This window comes from Eufriesea mexicana, unplaced genomic scaffold (genome assembly GCF_001483705.2).
Source record: "Eufriesea mexicana isolate 0111107269 unplaced genomic scaffold, ASM148370v2 scaffold654, whole genome shotgun sequence".
Lineage (NCBI taxonomy): Eukaryota > Metazoa > Arthropoda > Insecta > Hymenoptera > Apidae > Eufriesea > Eufriesea mexicana.
In genome coordinates, this window is record NW_016908877.1 from 1,425,188 (window position 1) to 1,445,461 (window position 20,274).

Consider the following 20,274-nt stretch of genomic DNA (forward strand, 5'->3'; position numbering starts at 1 on the left):
TTTATACATTAATTATTAAGATTTATTTATAATTTATTAATAATGTCATTATACATATTTCTTTTAAATAATATAAATGACTAAAATTATTCTTATTTAATAATAATTTTTATTTGATTATTAGATTAAAAAGCAAAAATGTGTTAATTTGCATACAATAGTAAAATTTAAGAAACCCAAATTGAATTAATGTGAAGAGAAAACATTTGCAAACAAAATTCGTAACAAAAATGTCCTAATCTTTTTCGAAAATCAACCGGATGCAAAAAAATTCATCGAGTTACAAATTAGGAGGGTTTAATTGAATATTGAATATAACAATGGCGAGATTTCTAAGAACAATACCGATACGGTAAACAACAGAGAACACGTACTCATAGTCCGCTATAAAGGGTTCGGTGTTGATTCTCGGTGCAACTAGCGGCCAAGGATGCGTGTATTTGTGCGCGTTTTCATGCACCAGTGTTTGCGCGTGCGTTCATATATAAATGTACACGCTTGCATATGAAAATGTGCGTGTATATACGTCCATCATGAGTCAGAACCCATGGTCGGTCCGCGTTTCGTAATTAATTTCTACGGTGACGAGAAAAATGCGAGTCTAGACCTGGGACTACGACACCTGCTCACTCCCGGGCCGCTTGTCCTCAGAGGACATGCCCGTTGTGCCCGGTAAATCGCGCACCTTTTATGTTTCTCCTGCTCTGCTCGTATCCATTATATGTGTCTAGTGTTGTGTGTTTTCTTCTCTTGCCTCTCTTGTCGAACTTTCTGTATCCCGGTTTTGTTCTTCCATTGGACTCTCGTTTCTCTCTCTTTCATCTACAGGTACATCTTATTTAAAACAGGTCCTGGCTTCGGTTCTTCGAACTGCCTTCGAACGGTTTCCTTTTCTATCGACCAGAACGTAATTTATTTCCTGTCCTCTTATATGTTATGAATTTTCATGCAGCAGTAGCAGCATAAGAAAGGATTGTGTTCGAGACGGCATTTTAAGCCATCAAAAGTGTGGGCACACAAATGTTTTTCCGATTCGTACATTCGGATGATTTTAAACTGTCAATCTCGTCATCAATCGAACATTCACGAGGAAAAATGGATTGTGAACTTTTCGATAGTTTCGGTTATCGGACTTACCTTTTGCTTTGTTTTTTTTCCTCTGAATAAAAGGGTTGAATCAGGTATACATATACTTTTTATAGTTATTATATTTTCTCTTCCAATCTTATTTAATTCTCTGATTATATTAATATTTTTTCTTCAAAGTTGATCAAGAGTAAATAAAAGATTGATTTAGTACTTACTACTTTACTTTAGTACTTTACTTTTTTTAGATAGTATAAGTAACTACAGACAAAGTTAATAGAGGAAACATGGATCAAAACAGGAATAGACCTAGTAGACCTCGTCTTCGTTCTCATGGCAATTCTGCCAGAGTACTTGTATATGATCAGGCTGAAAGTGAAGAATCTGCTTGTAGTACAGAAACAGAAATGCAAAAACGACCAATCCCACTTAAAGTTGAGAGTAAGGAAGCTCCAGTTCGACCTGGTTTGTCAAATTTTATATTATTTTATTTATCTATCTGCTTATCTTTTCATAGTCTTTAATCATATAATATCTCCAGTTAGTGGAGAATTATCAAATTTGGTTCGTATGAGAAATTCTGCAATTGGGAAGTCTGCACCTTCTTTATCAGTTCATGTGGTTAGTTACATTTTATATTAAATGTAAATATACATAATAATCATAATGTAATTTACATTTATAAACATACATTGTCTTTCTTGTAGCGTGATTTCAACATTCCACGGCGTGCTGCTAAAGCAGCTCATCGTAAATCCTTTATTGCAACAACATCTCCAACTTTACCACGCTGTCATTCACCATTGTCAGGTATGTAAATATGTGTTCCTAGTTTCTTGTTTTTTAAATGATATTCAACAATATCACATGTTATTTATCTACAGAATATTTATGACTCTTATTTATTTATGAAAACATTATATAAGCATTCTGATATACATTTACCCAAGATTTTTAAATATATATATACTTTTACCTAGATATAGTAATATAACTATTGCAATTTGCATTTTAATGTAGTTGGATTTAGAAAGTTTGATTTCTGTTTTTTAAATGGTGTTCTTAAAAACAAATTACTTTTTAATTACTTAGTGATATATATTTTATATTATTTACATGATTTGATAATCATAGAGAACTAATTCTTTTTATTGCTTATTTCTTGATATAGCGTTTGTCCCGATTGTAGGCAGTCCCCTAGAAAGTCCTAGGATGTCATCCAGTCCACATTTTGCTTTTGCACCAATTAAAAGGTATCTGTTTCATACCTACTTTTAGTCTGTTTAAATCTGATCTGTTACCTATGTAAGTAGGTGTCGCCATTGTCAACATTGTATTTTTAATATATTATTAATAGTAAAGAAAATAAATGCTGATGCAGAAACTAGGCTCTGAAATCTTTCATAAAAAACGAAGGACATGGTTGTAAGATATTTTATTTTTTATCAAGTGGTTTCACTTTATGTATATGCTAATACTATCAAATAGTATATGTTATTTACTATAAAGTTAATCTTTCATATTTGAATGTGTTGTAATATTTAAGGATTGGTGGGGGTACCACGGGAACTGGAGATGGCAGAAGATGGTCAGTTGCTAGTTTGCCATCTAGTGGATATGGAACGACACCAGGTTCCAGTAATGTCTCGGTTAGTTATTTTATTACGAAATATATAACTAAAGACACCCCTACTGATTCAATAATTTACTTATATATTTATTCAATTAGTCACAGTACTCAAGTCAAGAACGTTTGCATCAACTTCCAAACGTTCCAACTAAGGATGAATTGCGTATGCTTTCTTGCCATTTTTCTAAACCTGGTACGCCTTGTTCTTCACACCCGGGTTTTCCGGGGTCTAGTATTTCTAGTATTCCAGGGAGCGTATCTTTGAGTCTTGATGAAGAAGGCCGTAGATCACCATTACATAGACCACGTTCACGAAGTTTAAGGTAAGGTATTACTAATATAATTTGTTTTTTAGGATAATTCAAGAAATATTATTTGTAACATTTACTTAATTATATGTATGTATGTATTTAACTTATAGTAGTCCGAGTCGTTCTCCTGTATTAGATAGCGAAATTGTTATGATGAATACACTTTATAAGGAAAGATTTCCAAAGGTATAAATTTTAGCTTTAGTTTATATGTTGTAATGTAATAATTTCATTTTACCTAAGAATTATTTGATTAGGCTACACAGCAGATGGAAGAACGTTTAACTAATTTTATCAATGAAAACAAAGAGCTGGATGAGTATGAAGTAATGGCAAATATGACACAAGATTCTCTACCAATTTTACGATTTGTGCATCATCAAGTAATTGAAATGGCAAGAGACTGTTTGCAAAAATCTCAGGAAAAATTAATTACAACCAGATATTTTTACGAAATGAGTGAAAATCTGGAACATTTGTTGATGGAGGTAATTTTGTAAGAAATGACTTGATAAAATAAACAAATAACGGGTAAACATTTATTTTTAGACAAAAGATAAATCACTTGAAGCAGCAACGAGATTGACAGGACTTATTAAAAAGTTACTTTTGGTAATATCGCGCCCAGCTCGTCTGTTGGAATGTTTAGAATTCGATCCAGAAGAGTTCTATCATTTACTCGAACAAGCTGAAGGTCAAGCAAAAATAAACGCGGGAATAAAAACAGATATACCTCAGTACATTATTACCAAGCTTTCCCTTAACAGAGATCCAATATCAGGTAACGTTTTTTGCCTAATATTTCCGTATGTTTGCATTCAATATATAAGAAAATAATTTTGTATATTTTATATTTTATACTTTAGAACTCCAAGAAGATTTAAATAAGCTAGAAGATTCAGCAAGTTCAAGTGATAGTAATTTACAAATAGCTTCAAGTCCAAATAAGGATGATGAAAAGTCTCAACGCATTCCATGTGAAAGCGATTACGAAGTATCAAAACTCATTAGTAATGGTGCATATGGCGCAGTGTATTTGGTTAAAGAAAAAAATACACGACAAAGATTCGCTATGAAGAAAATAAATAAGAATAATTTGATGTTAAGAAATCAAGTAGAACAAGTCTTTGCTGAAAGAGACATAATGAGCTTTACAGACAATCCATTCGTAGTTTCTATGTATTGCAGTTTTGAGACAAAAGTATGTATATCTTATTTTCAAAGATTTTATAAAATTTAAATAAAATTTATTGACAATCATTTAATTGTAGAAACACTTGTGCTTAGTAATGGAATACGTAGAAGGCGGAGATTGCGCAAATCTTTTAAAAAATATCGGTCCACTGCCACCCGACATGGCAAGATTTTATTTTGCAGAAACTGTTTTAGCTGTTGAATATTTGCATAGTTATGGTATTGTTCATCGAGATTTAAAGCCTGACAAGTACGTAACAAAATTATTTTGTTGTTTATTGAATATTTCATATGTTGCCTCTTTTTAGCTTATTAATTACTGCCCTTGGTCACATTAAACTTACCGATTTCGGACTCAGTAAAATGGGTCTTATGTCCTGTAAGTAATAACAAGAAAATTGGAATTCTTAAAATGTATTTGGTATATTTATAAGACAAATTTCAAATATTTTCAGTGGCAACAAATCTTTACGAGGGCTATATTGATAGGGATACGAGACAATTTTCAGATAAACAGGTTTTTGGCACACCGGAATACATTGCCCCTGAAGTCATATTGCGCCAGGGGTATGGTAAACCTGTTGATTGGTGGTCTATGGGCATTATACTATACGAATTTTTAATTGGCTGTGTGCCATTTTTCGGTGATACTCCGGAAGAGTTATTTGCTCATACGGTTAACGGTGATATTATATTATATTTTTTATAATATGAAAGATATTTAAAAAGTATTTAAAGTATAAATAAAATAATTATATAGATGATATCGAGTGGCCTGATGATGATGATTGGCCTGTTCAACCGGAAGCTAAAGATATTATAACAGCATTGCTACAACAAAGTCCTAGAGATCGTTTAGGCACTGGTGGATCTCACGAAGTAAAAGAACACCCATACTTTTATGGAGTAAATTGGAATAGTTTACTCAGGCAAAAGGCTGAATTCGTACCGCAATTAGTTAATGATGAGGATACAAGTTACTTTGATAGTATGTATCATACTTGTTTTCTTTTAGGAATGAAGTGTAACGAATCAATAATATTTCAGCTCGTATGGATAGATATAATCACGATATAGGTGACGATACTGATACCGATGACTCTCCTTTATTTGGATCTTTTTCCTCATACTCTCCACAATCACGAAAAATATCTCAAACCCGTCCACCGCAAATAAATTCTGAACAAGCAGAGTCCGATATCTCGAAGAGACAATTATTCCGTACTGAACTTGAACGTACAGTTGCTCAATTGTCTTTCGGATCTAATAGTTCATCTACTCCTCCATCCAAGTTAGCGGAATCAACTCCGTCAGAAAAAAATCGATCTTCTTCGTCCATTAAAAATACCACGTATATAGAAACACCACCAAAGGCGGAGAAGTCAAACACATCATTCACAAGCCCTGCTACGGTCACCAGCGGCGAATCTCAATTGACAGTTATTAAAAATAGTCAAATAGAAGGGACGTCCGTTAATTTGAGCACTCCCGATTCCTCGCAAACGGAGTCTGAGGATATCAGTCCGCAGATCCAGAGAAAGCGACATGTGCATTCCCGTGATAAGCTGCCCAGGTTCAGTATATGCATTGATGATGAACACATGTGAGTCGTTCAAACATACATCTTCCCGAACATAATGATCGTTGTCATGATATTACTTTCACTCTCATCAAATTCTATGCTTTAATATACATATAAGTCATTTTTTGATGCATATCTGGTAAAAAGTAATATACATACTTATAATGAATAAATTTTATTCCAGGTTGGACCTGATTGCAGCAAACAGAGATGCAACTGAGGAAAGCAAGCATAATTCTAGCACTGATTCTTTCGAATCGTTTAGTGCTATGCCAATTATATCCGCGAAACAAAAGTCGCGTTCTGTGATTAAGTCCGCATCCACTAGTGGATTGTCATTAGTTATACCAGCTAGTGATTTCTCTTGTATATGTCATTATGAACGAAATTGTTTCATATTACATTTCAGTGTTCTATTTTAGTTACTAAATCATACTTTTTAGATGATGCTTCATTAAATACTCAACCAATCGAATCTCCTGGTGGATCGTCTACTGCTTCTTCAAGAGATACGTCTCCTTGTCGTGAATTGAGTCCATTGGTAACCAGTTTAAAACCTCCTATTATCATTCGAAGAGGACCGTGTGGATTTGGCTTTACTGTTCATACTATTAGAGTTTATTATGGTGATAGTGATTTTTACACCATGCATCATCTGGTGATGGTACGTTTTAAATGTTTGTATAAAGTCAAAAGTTCAATGTGTATAGTATAATTGAATTTATTTCATACTTAACAGGCTGTTGACCAATCCAGCCCAGCCTTTGAAGCTGGTTTAAGACCAGGTGATCTTATAACGCATATAAATGGCGAACCAGTACAGGGTTTATATCATATACAAGTTCTTCAATTAATGTTGAGTGGTGGCGATCACGTAACATTGCGTAGTACACCATTAGAAAATACTAGTATTAAAACAGGCGGAAGAAAAAGAGATCTGACTCAAAGTAAAATGGCACGCAGAACGCTACATAAACAGCGTAAATTAAAACGTGATCATTCTGACAAGAAACGAAAAACGTCCCTTTTTAAACGAATCAGTTCGAAACGTGCTAGCGTAGAGATGCAACAGGTATAAAAGTGTATTTTTTGTTTTTGCTTTCTAATTTCTTTTAATTCGAACTTTGGTCAGTGGCTTTTGTCAAATCACTCCTGTACATTTTAAACAATACCTTCAATTGTGAATTTGTACAATGTATATTTTTCTCTTAACTCAAACTTATTTCTACTACTATCATCACTACTACTAGTATTACTATTGCTGCTATTGCTACTTACTGCTATTACTGTTATTAATACTACTACTACATTATTATCACAACTATTACTACTACTACTACTACTACTACTACTACTACTACGATGACTACTACTAGTACTATTACTACAACTACTATTGCTAGTACTACTACAGCACCGGCAGTTTCTATGCAACACACATTATTATGTTAAGTGTTACTTTTTTTTTTATTGCAGCCATTAACTATCAGTTGTCCATTGTCAGCACCCATTCTATCCAGTGACAGCAAACCTCCACTTATGGTATGATTTTTCGTAACGTTTCGTGATCTTCTTGCTAACTTCATTTTAGTTGCTGTTTCTTTGATCAATACTTATTTATCCGATTCAATCCCGCGGCAGCTTTTAAATATTTTTTTCTTTCTTCAATTAACCGTGACAGTATAAAAGTTCTACACTATACACCGATCACAAAAGATATTTGAGCGTTAAAAGGAAGAGAGTTTGATGTTACATTCTCTGGATGGTAGTATTATAATAACATATCTATCATTGAAGGAAAATATTACTCGATTTTCTTCCAGATGGCTGCAGGAATTTGTTCACCATCGATGGTGACGCCTAGTAGATCGTTCCAGTCATTCACACGTTCTCAAGAGACGTCACCATACTTCGCAACATGTACAAAGTCCGTCTGTAGTCCATCCCCGCCAACAAATCGCGTTAGTTCGGATTCTTATCACTCCACGGGGAATTCGAGTCCCTGTTCCAGTCCAAACTCTTCATCTCCAGGTTCCACTACGTCTGCTGCAAATCTACCAACTATCGCTAATCAATCTCACTATCAGAGACCAAGCACGCTTCATGGTTTGAAACACAAGTTGCACACGGCTGCAAAAAACATTCATTCGCCGAACCGTAGAAAATCGGTGGGACATATACCATTATCCCCGTTGGCTAGAACTCCGAGTCCGTCGCCACTTCCCGCTAGTCCCACCAGAAGTCCTAGTCCGTTAGCATTTCCTACGGGACACCAGCCTGGTAGTTCAAATACTACGCAGTCTTATAGTCCAGGTAATAAATTAATATAAAGAGTTAATAATTTTGAAGTGATTTTAAGTAGATCTTGATATACTACGTATATATTTCAAAAAATATTTCATGCATAAGGTGTCTGCTTATCAACGCCAAACAATCAGAAGAAAGGCTATGGGCGACCGAAGTCAGCGGAACCCGGTTCTCCATTGTTGAGGAGAGCACTCAGTCCAGATAGGCTTCATCCACGATCCGCAGAGAATAAAACATCAATTTCACCGTTGGCAAACACGGTAGTGAAAGTGACTCCCCGTGCAACCATAGCGCAATCTTATTCCGAAACATCCGAAGAGTGTAGTGATAGCTTTAAAGAGCCGAATGACTCAAAAGTAGAGAAGAAAATATCAACGGATCAAAAGACGGATTATTCAAAGATATCTCATGGAATATCGATCAATTTGGGTAACGTGGGTATATCTAACTCCTGCGGCAGCACTCAGCTACCCAGAATAGCAGAGGAGAAGGATTCACCAACCGGTTCCAAGGCTGATGATTACTCAAAAGAAGTTCAAGGTTTAGATAAGATCGATAAAAACAATGCGTCTACAAATAAATTGGTAGAGTCAGAGAATATCGTTGAGCGTTGTGACCGTGTTGATTTGAAGATAGAGAAGCAAAATCCGTGTACGAAAAATTCAGAAGCCTCCACTATTAATAAAATCGAGTTGAGTAGTCAGTCGGATAATTCTTCTAATATACAATCGCGTAGTTTACTAAGTACATCTCATAAACAATCTCAGAATACTGAGAAAGGTTCGCTGACTTTGATTCAGAAAGCATCACAGAGTAGTGAAAAAGGATCTTCGCATCAGAAAGCGTTGTTTCAAAGCAACGAAAAAAGCTCGCAATTTCCCAATCAGAAGGTATTATCGCAAGTCAACGAAAGAAGCTTCTTGCAAACTGTAATGCAGAAGTCATCTCAAAACAACGAGAAGGCCATAGAAAAGGTTGCGTCACAGAAACAGCTTCAAAATAGTGAAAAGTCAAGTGTATCTCATAAAGCGATGGAGCAAAAGGCAGCTGGAAAAAATTCCGAGGCTAATTCTGAAGGGAGAAAAATATCGAAGAAGTACAAAGTCGAAAGCTCTGATAGTTCAAGTAACATTTCTTTTACACAACACACGAGCACATGTGAGGCTACGGGATCTGGGAAGGACAAAAAAAACAATTGAATAACTATCGTCTGAATGATCGATAAGTCTAAAGATATTGGGATAAAATGTCCGCGTATATAACGATCAGATTTTTTTCTGTCAATGAAATGAATTGTCTGCTCTTTTTAAAACTTGTTTCTGTTTTCAATCAAATTTCACAGAAAAGGAAAATTGAATGCCTGATGGATACACGGACGCACACATTGTAAGTCGAGTAAGATCAGAGTAATGGCGAATCAAAAGAAAGTAAACTGATATAAAGTTTACAGCTTTAAAAGGAAGTGGTTTGTACTGGAATTAAGTATTTATAGGCTTCCATCGAATAATATACCTGAACACATAGCTTTAGCTGGTATTTCTATCTCATGGCGGTATATAAGAACTACCGCTGTTCTATAATCGTAATTTTTGTCATACAATCATTGAATACAAACGTAATCAAGATAAAAGTAGAGAATAACTTCGATTAAGTACTATTTCAATGATTTTAATTGAGTGCGGTTTGTTGAAATTACTGTTGCTAATTCTCTACAAAAAATTAAGGAAATCGAAATGAAAAAAATTGGAGTAATTTACACTTCGGGCTACAGTATTTAAACGATCTCATTTACATTTACGTCTAATTATTAGCGCAACATATATGGATCAGCATATAACAGTTAGCGAATCGCGTACAGATAGCTTCCCAATACGTGTAATGTTCGTAAAGTAAAAAAAAAATAAAAATAAAAAAATTGGAAGCAATATGTATCGTATATACTCGTGATCCAGATCTAAGTGTAAACGTTTTAGCGATTTCTTTCCTTTTTTGAATTTCTTAAAAACATTACTAGACAAAAACTGGACCTGAAGTAAGATGTATAAGAAGAAAAAGCAACTAATTAGTTTCGATGTTTGATAACAAGATATTTATGAAGATTTGCGAAATATTGATATTTTGAATCATTGAATAACCATTTGCCTTATAGGAATTGTGTTTCATTTAATGTTAATTACAAAACGAATTTTCCGAACAAAATTTTTTTTTGCCGGCCTATAGCGCGAGTATGTACGGTAAATGATTATCGCCGTAATAATTAGTGTACAAGATGCTCCCGTATGCACAATAATTAATTCTTCTGTTTTATTCGACGACACGCTGTGATGCATTTAATTGAAATTAATGCGAATTGGTGCTAATATTTCCCACTCAGGTATTCTCGCGCGTGAGAACTGGTGCTCTCAAACAAGTTTCAAGTACCTAATTCACCCACTCATTTGCAGAAAATGATTTAAAAAGCAGAAGATATAACAAAAAAGGGGGAACATTAAAAATCAAGAAATAACGATATAGCAAGAACGTACGAACATATTGTATGGGCAGCATCTTGAGGATTTTTCAGCGATAAAATGAAGATAAAAGTTGTGAACATCTCAGAAGTCATACTTGGTCCACTGAGACACGTAATCACTTTTTAGTATTAGGTATTTGTTAATTTATTCTGTATATATTTAAAAGAAACACTATGTATTAGTTAAGAGTAAAAGCGTATGTTTTAATCGTGAAAAAACAAAAAGAAAAGATATTGTGACTGAAATGAGCCGCGGTTTTTGGTATTTGTAAGTTGTTCACCGCGTTTTTCGGCGCTTCTTTCACAAAAGCTCGCTTATACGAAAAAGGAAGCATTGCCATAAAGAGCAACACGATATATATATATATAACGTATGTGTGTCTCTGCCATAAAAAGGTACATTTCAATGTCAACTTTTAAATGTATTGCTGATCATTGTATTAACGATAACCCGAGCAATTGTGGTAGTATTTCTTTTCTTTTTCAATTTTCCACAAGAATGAAATATGTTTGTGTTTGTCACCTATTAATTAGAGCAACGAGGAAAGTGAAGTAATTTAACGATATTGAATATCAAGAGTGTAAAACGAGCTCATATTGCGTTATGTATTGTACACCGTTTTAAATATAAGAATAGACGATAAGGGAAAAACTGGCTTTAGAAGAGTAAGCAGCATTACAAGACACGGTTCCGAGCAACATCATTTTTATGCATCCTTCTCCGGAGTACTTTTTTAACGTAAACAGATGCCCGCGATAAATTCTAATTCGAAATGAATGGTATATCGTTTATCTTAATTTATTTCACACGCAAAGTAATTTGGCTGCGTTCGACTTTTATATGCGTTTATAAAATGGCTTCTCAACGTTTGAAGCGATACGATTAATCTTAAGGCTTAAGAAGAGGAAACTCGCGTGTCGATTATTTAACAATTGCATAATGTTCTGCTTTGTTATTAAGACTTTTTTAAACAGCCATTATTGCGTCTTTCCTATTTGTCCGTATACCCTTTTCTCTGCTGAGCGTATGGTTGATACACGATCGATGTCATAGCGTTGATGTCTTAATTAAGAGTCTAGTAGTTGTATTGCGTTTCCCGAGGATTTCGAGGCAGCTTGGACGTTCTTTCGAATCCAACGAATTCGCTGCTCCACGAGGCTAACTCGATTAAGAAAAGAATGAAGAAACGATGAAAAGTGTAAAAGTAGAAATGCGTTGTAATCAGGAACAAGGAAGCTCCGAGGAAACATTAAATGTTTTTCTTCGAGCATCTCATGTTAAATCTTGTTTAAAAATGGAAAGAGTATGTTCGGCACGGATTCGAAAACTCAGAACAAATTCCAGGAAACGAAGAAAGAAAAACCAATCGTCCCGAAGATTTCGATAGTCGCGTATTATTAACCTATCGTAGTAGACATATAATATAGTAACGAAACTAAAAAGAACAATATAGAAAAGTAGAAGAGCCACGATCGTTATTTTCATTACTTTCGCTTTATAGGTCGTTTCCATTCACGTTCTGCACATAGATATGTAAGTGATACTAATTAGCGATATGCGATGGATCAATGGAGTGCGAGCAACTTCCGGTTCTTAGTTATAAGAGCCGATCGTAAATGAATGAGCGAAAAATTCAAAAGTAACAAAAATGATTGATCGAATCGGCATCATATCATGCATACATGAATTGTATTTGAATTTTCACTGAAAGAGAAGAAATTTTTTAAGCGAGGCTTTTCTACGCATTGTACGCTCTCTGTATGATGTACGGTTCGAGGTGATCAATGCTTTGTTTGTTGAACATTATTTCGTTACGTTTACATGGATTGTAATCGCTATATGAAATTCATTAATTCTTTGAAAGTTGTTTTATGAGGCAAGCAAGCGTTAAAGATGATTCTCCGCTGGCGCCAAGTGTTGTTTTGTTCTTGAGTCGACGGTCCTGGAACTTCTTTGACTTGTTGTCGAGCGTGAAAAGCTTAAAACAGCTTCAAAAACTGTTGCTTCGTTGTATATGTTTATTTTTCCTGTTTCGCGAGAGTAGAAGAAAAATTGTAACTGCATAAAAATAATAATAAGAAGAAATATTTATATAAAACGGCACCATATCCGTCTGGAACTGTTTCGTTTCTATCATAGATAATTAAACGGTTGTAGAAGAAAAATCATAAAAAGCGGCGCTTTACGATCAATATTCGAGCTCTTTTTAACTTACTTTTTATATCCTTCACTCCTTTTTAAGATCTTCGATGGACTTTGTTGTTCTTTTTTTTTCTTTGTGATAAGTAAACAGATATTCTCCATGAGAATGTTTATTAGCGAACTCGATGAAAGTTTGATAATTATATTACACACTCTTCACATGAAATACAGTTTCGTTTCTTATTATGCTGTTCTCTGTTTATCCTCTCAGTTCCATTCGTGACATCCTATACATGATCGACGCCGATATTTCGATGAAACGAAAAATGAAAATTGGAGCAGGTCAAAGGTGAACGTACCTTGGTAACATTTTTCGGGATCATCCTTTTGCATCAGTGACGTTCAACCGTGACGTTTCTGTAATATTCAGCCCAGTCGTTATTGCCCTTGAATAGAACCTAAAAAATATAAACATATTTTTGCCTTATAAAGTATAAAGTATAAATTATAAATTTGAATGTTAATATCCACCGTATTTCTTTTTTTTTATGCAACGTCACATTCATTTCAGCTACCATATTTTTCCTAACACATGATTACATTAAATTTTTTGCAAGCAATGTCTATGCGCTTTGGCGCGTTTTACTATTAATCGTTTGAACAGTGTACAGCATGTTAACTCGCAACGTTCTAATCATTTACGTCTATGGAATAAAGTTATATTTCACGCAAAATCTTCGTTCATTATTTCGATACTGGAATATTCGTATATTTCAACTTGACCCAGGATTTTTAGGTCACCTTGTATAACATAGCATCATTAAACGGTAATTAATATGACAAAGGAAAAAAATAAAGAGTGAGGAATTAAACCCAATACTTGTACAATTAATAATTTCTAAAAGATATTTTAATTGTAAGTGTCATGACATTTAATACTTTACAAAAATTCAAATTTTTTAAAGCTTTCTTTAGATGTCCTTAAAATGGAAAGAAATGTATCAATCGTTAATGGACCAAGGTTCCATGATTATGGTACAGCACTGAAACCGTATTTGATGACTAGAAAGATGGAGGGGATAGGTGATTACGCATGTCTCGTGTGTGGATCAACATCTCAGAGTTTCAGTTCTCCTTGGGAGACTTCAGTATGAATCGAGACGGTTAAGTAGGATTCACGATGATGAGGCTCGTCATACTCTTGTCTCTCTGTGGCATGATCACTGGCATCAACAACACTCTAAACAACGTAATCCTGAACAACAAGCGACTGGATTTAGGAAGGCAGAACGAAGAGTATAGACCTGTGGAGAATAGAACTTTGAACGAGGTCTTCGCAGATGCTGTTCACGCTTATCTAGAAGAAGACTGGGACCGCTGTATTGAGGATTTTAACATAGTTACTTACAGGTGAATCTGAAATAAACGTTATAAAATAGAATAAAATTACAGTAATACTTAAATTAAGAATAAGGAAAAATAATTTACCAAGAATATTTAGATAAAGGAAGTTTATGACAAAAATGAATTGAACTTTTAATTTTTAGGCATGATGAAATGAAAAGTGTTTTATTATGTCCCCTATTATTTTGGTTTTACCTCATACTTTTTCAGGTATAAGATTTATAAGCGAATGATAGTAAACTGCAGACAAAAGTGCCGTGTAGAAGCTGCCGGTGCTCCACCGATTTTCCCTGAAGACATTGAGGATTTACATTTTTATGAAAAAAAAGTAAGGGAGACACTATGTCTTTTAATGTGTAATCAAGAATATCTTGACATCTCCGGCTCGAAGACACTTAAGACGCTGTCACGTGAGACTGAGCAAAAATTGGTTGACAATCGTGTTTATGAGTACCTGCACATCTGCTATTATCAGGTAAATAAAATATAAAAAAATTACGAATAAGTTTTTTTTAGATTAAGCCTAAAATTGGAACATGTATACTGCACAAAATAATTAAAAAAAGCGGAAATGTGAACAGACAAAAGTAATAACTAATTCGTATAACAAATACGTATCATGTATTGTAAATCTACATGATGAAATATGAGTATGGGAGTTCCTAATTATTTTAAGCGATCCATGGTAACTACATTTTAAATTTGTCAGAAACCTGACATTCCATAAACGAGCCCAACGAATTCTAATAACAGAGCTTACGCAATCGCAGTTTCATAAATCCCACACCAGTCATTTTTTAGTAAATAATGAGTTTAATGTTCTGAACTCGACTAGGACGGTCGTAAAATTCAGCGCCTACGTAATCGGTATCAGAGCTTATTGTACATGTCAGGTTATATGCATAAAATCACTCCGAAAACAATTAAATTTCGTGATTGTGTAAAATGTGATCCTTTGATAGATAATATTCTAATTTTCTATTTTTTTCTCCTTTTTTTTTATAGAAAAATCGATATCAAGATGCAGCCAACGCGTTATATACGTTTTTAGTCTTATATCCACATCATCAAGCGAACGTGGACATTTTGAGACACTATCTGACACTACCAGGCGTACAGGATGAGAATGTGGTAAATCTAGAAGCACTAACTTATGTTAGTATCTACTTCAAAGGTGTTTCAGCTTACAACAGTGAAAAATACGCAGAAGCCGTCAGCCTATTCGAAGCATCATTAGAGTCGTACTTGGACAGCGAGAACGAATGCAGGTTTTATTGCGAAGGCCCCTTTGATCAGGGCTGGCATCCGGAGTTTACTTCCTCCCTCGCTAGTGAGTGGATCTGAAACATAAACGAAGATAACATTATAGACCTCTAAAAATAGAAGCGGCAATAATTCGATTCTTTCTAGATCATTTTGCGTACTGTTTAAAATGCAAACGAGCCTGCCCGCGTATATTAAATACCTTGAATGGCGATTACCGCAAGGACATGCTGCGTAGTCATTATGATTATTTACAATTTTCTTATTATAAATGTGAGTATATTTATTGCTACAAATATGTTGCGATTACAAAATGAATTAATAGAAATTCTGGTGACTCGACCTCTAAATCTTAATCGTGTTTCGTGAATTTCAATTCTTTATTTTTTTTTACGATTCTGCGAAAATTCCTATGAAAATATACAAAATATTTGTATATCTTCTCTTACCTAAAACGTGTATAATTTGACCTATATAAAAGGTAACGATATATTGACCAATTTATCGCTACTGTGTATCCTGTTGAAGTAATATTTATTTTTGAGAATTCTTATCGTGACCAACAATTCTGTGAGCCTTGGGGACACATGGTTTGATAAACACGAAGTTGACTGATAATAAGATCTTCGATATTTAGTCTACGAATTGGACGTTTCATAGTTATTACAGTAAATTAATAATTGTGCCTCAAATGAGGCTCCTCTGGAAACTGTTAGTCATAACTCGAAGGAAGTTTAATTGGATTAATCTTGTTTAAGTAGACAGCCTGTTTCATTTTAATAAACGACTTCACTTTCATGAAAATTATTCCGAGTTGTTGCCTAATCTAGTTTTTTGCCGTTGACCTAATCTCTCGTTGAGCCAGTTTATTTCGCACCATGAACAGCCTTGTAAAACATTACACTGAATTAGTTATGATATCAAAGTAACAAGTATCATCACGTGCTTCCACAGTGGGAAACTTAAAGGCAGCTTGTGCCGCTGTTGAAAGTTACTTACTCTTCAATCCAGTGGATAAAACTATGTTGCAAAATAAGGAGTATTATAGTGCTCAGCCAAAAGTCATGGAAGATTATTTTTCTCCGAGACAGGTGATCATTCATATCTAGAAAGATAAAAATATTAAATGGTGTAATATTCTGGTGTAAGATTAAAGTTATATTCTTTTTCTTTTTTAGGAAGCTCTTAATTACGTAAAGCGACAGGAATACGAATTGAGTCTTCTACGCTACATTTCTGACGAATTTTCAGTTATAGATAAGAATTTTAAGAAAACAAGAGGAAGCAAAATACCAAAGAACGGGACAAATTATATTAATATAAAAGAGGTAACAAATGAAATATAAAAAAATACTCAAAAAATATTTAACGTTTATAAGTTGATCAATTGTTTACTCAGTTTATACATGTTCATATGTTAGAGGAAATCTTTGCTTACATACCTGTATTTTTTTATAAACAAAAAGAAATAATAAAATACTCACAAGCAGAAATACTTCTTTTTATCAAATAACTATTTTATTTATTGAAATTATGTTTCTATAGAACATTATATTATTCGATTGCTTGTTGAAACGCCTATATAATGCAACCCAAAATGCATTCATGCATTTATTGCGTTATCATACAGGCGGTCATACTAGTTAATTTAAAATTTACAATTGTAATTGACTTTTCTAGGATTACCTCCTATTTTTAAACTAGTTGCAAATGATAAAAGCATGAAGTTCTTTCTTATTTTCAGATATCTGATATCGAAGCACACCCACAGCCAGCACCGGAATATTCATTGTTTTCTTACACGAGATTGTTGAATAATCTTTCTATAGCACGTATTGGAGATTACGAGACGCATAATACAAAGCAATTCAAGATAAAAAATGATATTTATTTAATAGCAAAAGAGAAAGATCTTGGGGGAAGAAATCGTTATGTAGCTGATGGCTTTCTGAGCTTCACCGAGTGTAAATCTTTGATGCAATTCGCTTCTGTATGTATCACTATAAAGTTCTAATTTACTTAAAATATATCACTGTATTATCAACTATAGTAAGCTACATGCATATAGACGACTGCAGTAGAAGGAGATGGTTACAGTGAAAATAAAAGTCCACATTCAAAGCACGAAAAATTTGAGGGACTAACTATTGGAAGAACAGCTTTGGTAAAATGTTTCTTTATACTGTACTATAATAACATGGTAATATATTAACGATAATAATAATAATGATTTTAGATGGTATACATTGGGCAGATAGAACCAGAGTGGTTAGAATTGCTTCTACAAAAGACTGAACAAGCTCGGGACCACGTGGAAAGGTATTTTGGACTCGATCGACCGCTCTATTTCACCTACACTCATTTGGTCTGCCGTACGGCTCTACCTGGTAATTTTCATCTGATGCATCATCGTGCTTCTGGTTCCTTTTGCAGCCGAAATCGCGTTGCACCGATTCACTTGGTACGACTCGTGGGTAACGGCGACCAGTCAAAGTACAACTAAATAATCAGTTTCCAATTCAAAACAAAAGCGCATTTTTTGTACAACTTTCAATATGTTCGAGATTCTTTCTGCTTCTCCAATCTAAAGAAAACATAAGAACAACGAAAGAGTAAATATCTTGTAGTAAAACAATAAGATAATCCTTATCTTTTTAGATTCGCCATTGGACCGAAATGACTTGAGTCATCAAGTTCACGCGGACAATTGTCTGTTGAAAGACAAAAATACCTGTCTTCGTGAAAGTCCAGCTTATGTTTGGAGAGATTACTCTGCAATTTTGTATCTGAATGATAATTTTCAAGGTGGTGAGTTCTTTTTCGCTGAAGATAACGATATTCGAGAGACGGATAACGTTGTTTCGCCACGTTGCGGACGAATGGTTGCTTTTTCTGCTGACGAAGAAAATCTCCACGGTGTTCGCGGCATCCTTCGAGGTAGAAGATGTGCTTTAGCCCTCTGGTTTACTCAAGATGAAAACTATTTGGAGTATGAGAGAATATTGGCTTCGGCAATCTTACAAAGAGTTCGACAAATTGGACCTCTTGAGGGAAAGAATATCCAGGTGCCTTTAAAGTAATACTGGATATACTGAATACTTTTAAGTTATGTTATTAAATAACTTATTCTCTAAAAATATTTTTTTCAATCTTCAGATACGAAGATATACTTATCGAATACGTCCACACAGATGAATTGCTAAGACAGTTTTTAAAAAATTCTCCACAATAAAAATGTAAATGGTTGTGAAGGGCAGCTGTAACATTTTCATACAATTTCAAGTTCTTTTAAAGAAAGAAAAATAATTTAAGTAGTAATATATACATATATATTTTTTTTACGGTCGGATACTTGGCCTAATATTGAAACTGGGGACCTGAGAAAATATATCGATAGAAGCTACTAAGAGTGATGAATCTTAGTAATCATGTGTCGAACTATAAATTCAATTTTCCTGTACTTATAACGAGATCATTTATTAAAATGACTTGCCATACAGGCACCGAACACTTGACTTGTCTGAACTGAAAGCCGATGATAAACTGTTTAAAACATGCATGGTCGCTTATATAAATTATATAAAATCGAGCTAGATTATTTTTATATTATGTTATATATATAATATAAAATATATATTATAATAGGTATAGTAAAACTTGTAAGGAATTTGTTCAAAGTGTTTCGTACTGATTATAATGAAATCAACACGCAACACTTGTTGCAGTCCTTTTCTGATATATTTTTTTTATTTTTATACATTTCGTATCGTTCGCAATTTTTTTCTGTTTTACTCGTGTCATTTCTTTTTCTTCTTCTAAGCGTACAAATTTTTGTTGATCTTTTCTATCGAACTTCATCGAAATATAGTCTCTGTTAAGCATAGTAGACCGACAACTTTATACATTACACACAAAATGTCAAATATATATATGTACACAATGTCCGTAGTCGCGGCAACTAATAGTTTATTTATATATAAAATATCCTAATCTTTATTAGAACATAGACATTACATGTCAACAGGCTTACATCACCATCCTATGTATCGTTTAACATGTATATCGTATTAATTTATTTTTCTTTGTATTTATACTATGTATAAGTATTTGTTATGTATATGCAATTGTATTGCAATCCTCTTTCTAACACATCTCTCGCTGTCTCTCCCTCTCCATCTCTCTCTCTTCCCCTTTCTCTCTCTCTCTCTCTCTCTCTCTCTCTCTCTCTCTCTCTCTCTCTCTCTCTCTCTTTCATTCCTTTTTCATACTCCTTTTCTTTCATACATGACTTTCATAAGTCCTGTACACACGACTGCATTTCTTTTCACTTTTTATCATCAATTCGTTTTATACGTGTTTGCATGTATGTGTCTAAATGTGTGTCAATGATTTTATTTGCAAATGGATGAATTCGTATTCGTCGCTATTATTACAATAATACGTAAAAAGCGAATCGCATAAAATCTATTCATACGTTTTATCTTCGCGCAACTGTACGCATAGGAATCGAAAAAACGTACGTCCGACCGCAATGATGACGAAGGATGATCAAAGACAGTAGTCGAACCACATTTTTTTTAAACACCGTCAGTTCTTTGTTCGGGAATTCAGTCAGGAAGAAAGTGAACGCGATCATATTAACATTAATTATGTTTCGTTACAAATATTTATTACGAAATTATAGTGACATCTGCGTATCACAGAAGAGCTCAGTCGATTTTTCGCAGGAACCACTCCATATATATCGTATGCTCTTTCCTTTTCTTTTTTCCTCTATTTTTATTCCTTTTTTTTTTCTTTTTTATCTCTATTATTATTTTTTTTAACATTATCACGCACAAC

The 20,274-nt window shown here is 34.0% G+C and overlaps 2 protein-coding genes across 9 annotated transcripts; both read left to right on the top strand.

Moving 5' to 3' along the window:
* Positions 1 to 443: 443 nt before the first annotated feature.
* Positions 444 to 9,717, top strand: dop (microtubule-associated serine/threonine (MAST) protein kinase dop). Of its 8 annotated transcripts, none has more exons than XM_017898714.1 (23): positions 444 to 828; positions 953 to 1,181; positions 1,335 to 1,551; positions 1,628 to 1,707; positions 1,794 to 1,896; positions 2,258 to 2,339; positions 2,633 to 2,735; positions 2,816 to 3,039; positions 3,138 to 3,213; positions 3,285 to 3,515; positions 3,577 to 3,808; positions 3,894 to 4,228; positions 4,299 to 4,471; positions 4,530 to 4,600; positions 4,677 to 4,904; positions 4,982 to 5,209; positions 5,269 to 5,824; positions 5,988 to 6,169; positions 6,247 to 6,467; positions 6,543 to 6,875; positions 7,280 to 7,345; positions 7,627 to 8,116; positions 8,213 to 9,309. In XM_017898714.1, exons 3-23 carry the CDS (start codon positions 1,374 to 1,376, stop codon positions 9,307 to 9,309), a joined length of 5,289 nt encoding a protein of 1,762 aa, XP_017754203.1. In that variant the 5' UTR covers positions 444 to 828; positions 953 to 1,181; positions 1,335 to 1,373. The 8 variants fall into 8 exon arrangements, with proteins under 8 accessions (XP_017754203.1, XP_017754204.1, XP_017754205.1 ...); XM_017898715.1 differs by having other exon boundaries at positions 444 to 672; XM_017898716.1 differs by having other exon boundaries at positions 444 to 672; positions 956 to 1,181.
* Positions 9,718 to 13,847: 4,130 nt separating this feature from the next.
* On the top strand, positions 13,848 to 18,664 carry LOC108546443 (prolyl 3-hydroxylase 2). The gene is made up of 11 exons (XM_017898506.1): positions 13,848 to 14,175; positions 14,380 to 14,644; positions 15,175 to 15,499; positions 15,580 to 15,705; positions 16,387 to 16,523; positions 16,611 to 16,760; positions 17,177 to 17,422; positions 17,501 to 17,596; positions 17,669 to 17,819; positions 18,091 to 18,508; positions 18,589 to 18,664. The coding sequence occupies exons 1-11, from the start codon at positions 13,946 to 13,948 to the stop codon at positions 18,662 to 18,664; spliced, it is 2,220 nt and encodes a 739-aa protein (XP_017753995.1). The 5' UTR covers positions 13,848 to 13,945.
* Positions 18,665 to 20,274: the final 1,610 nt, after the last annotated feature.

Excerpts from the sequence above, each read along its gene's own strand:
- dop (XM_017898713.1), top strand. The coding sequence starts at position 1,374 with ATGGATCAAAACAGGAATAGACCTAGTAGACCTCGTCTTCGTTCTCAT. Across the intron at positions 5,210-5,268 it reads GGATACAAGTTACTTTGATA|CTCGTATGGATAGATATAAT; the intron begins GTATGTATCATA and ends ATAATATTTCAG. Across the intron at positions 7,346-7,626 it reads ACAGCAAACCTCCACTTATG|ATGGCTGCAGGAATTTGTTC; the intron begins GTATGATTTTTC and ends ATTTTCTTCCAG.
- LOC108546443 (XM_017898506.1), top strand. The coding sequence starts at position 13,946 with ATGATGAGGCTCGTCATACTCTTGTCTCTCTGTGGCATGATCACTGGC. Across the intron at positions 14,176-14,379 it reads TTTAACATAGTTACTTACAG|GTATAAGATTTATAAGCGAA; the intron begins GTGAATCTGAAA and ends ATACTTTTTCAG. Across the intron at positions 17,820-18,090 it reads CTGCCGTACGGCTCTACCTG|ATTCGCCATTGGACCGAAAT; the intron begins GTAATTTTCATC and ends TTATCTTTTTAG.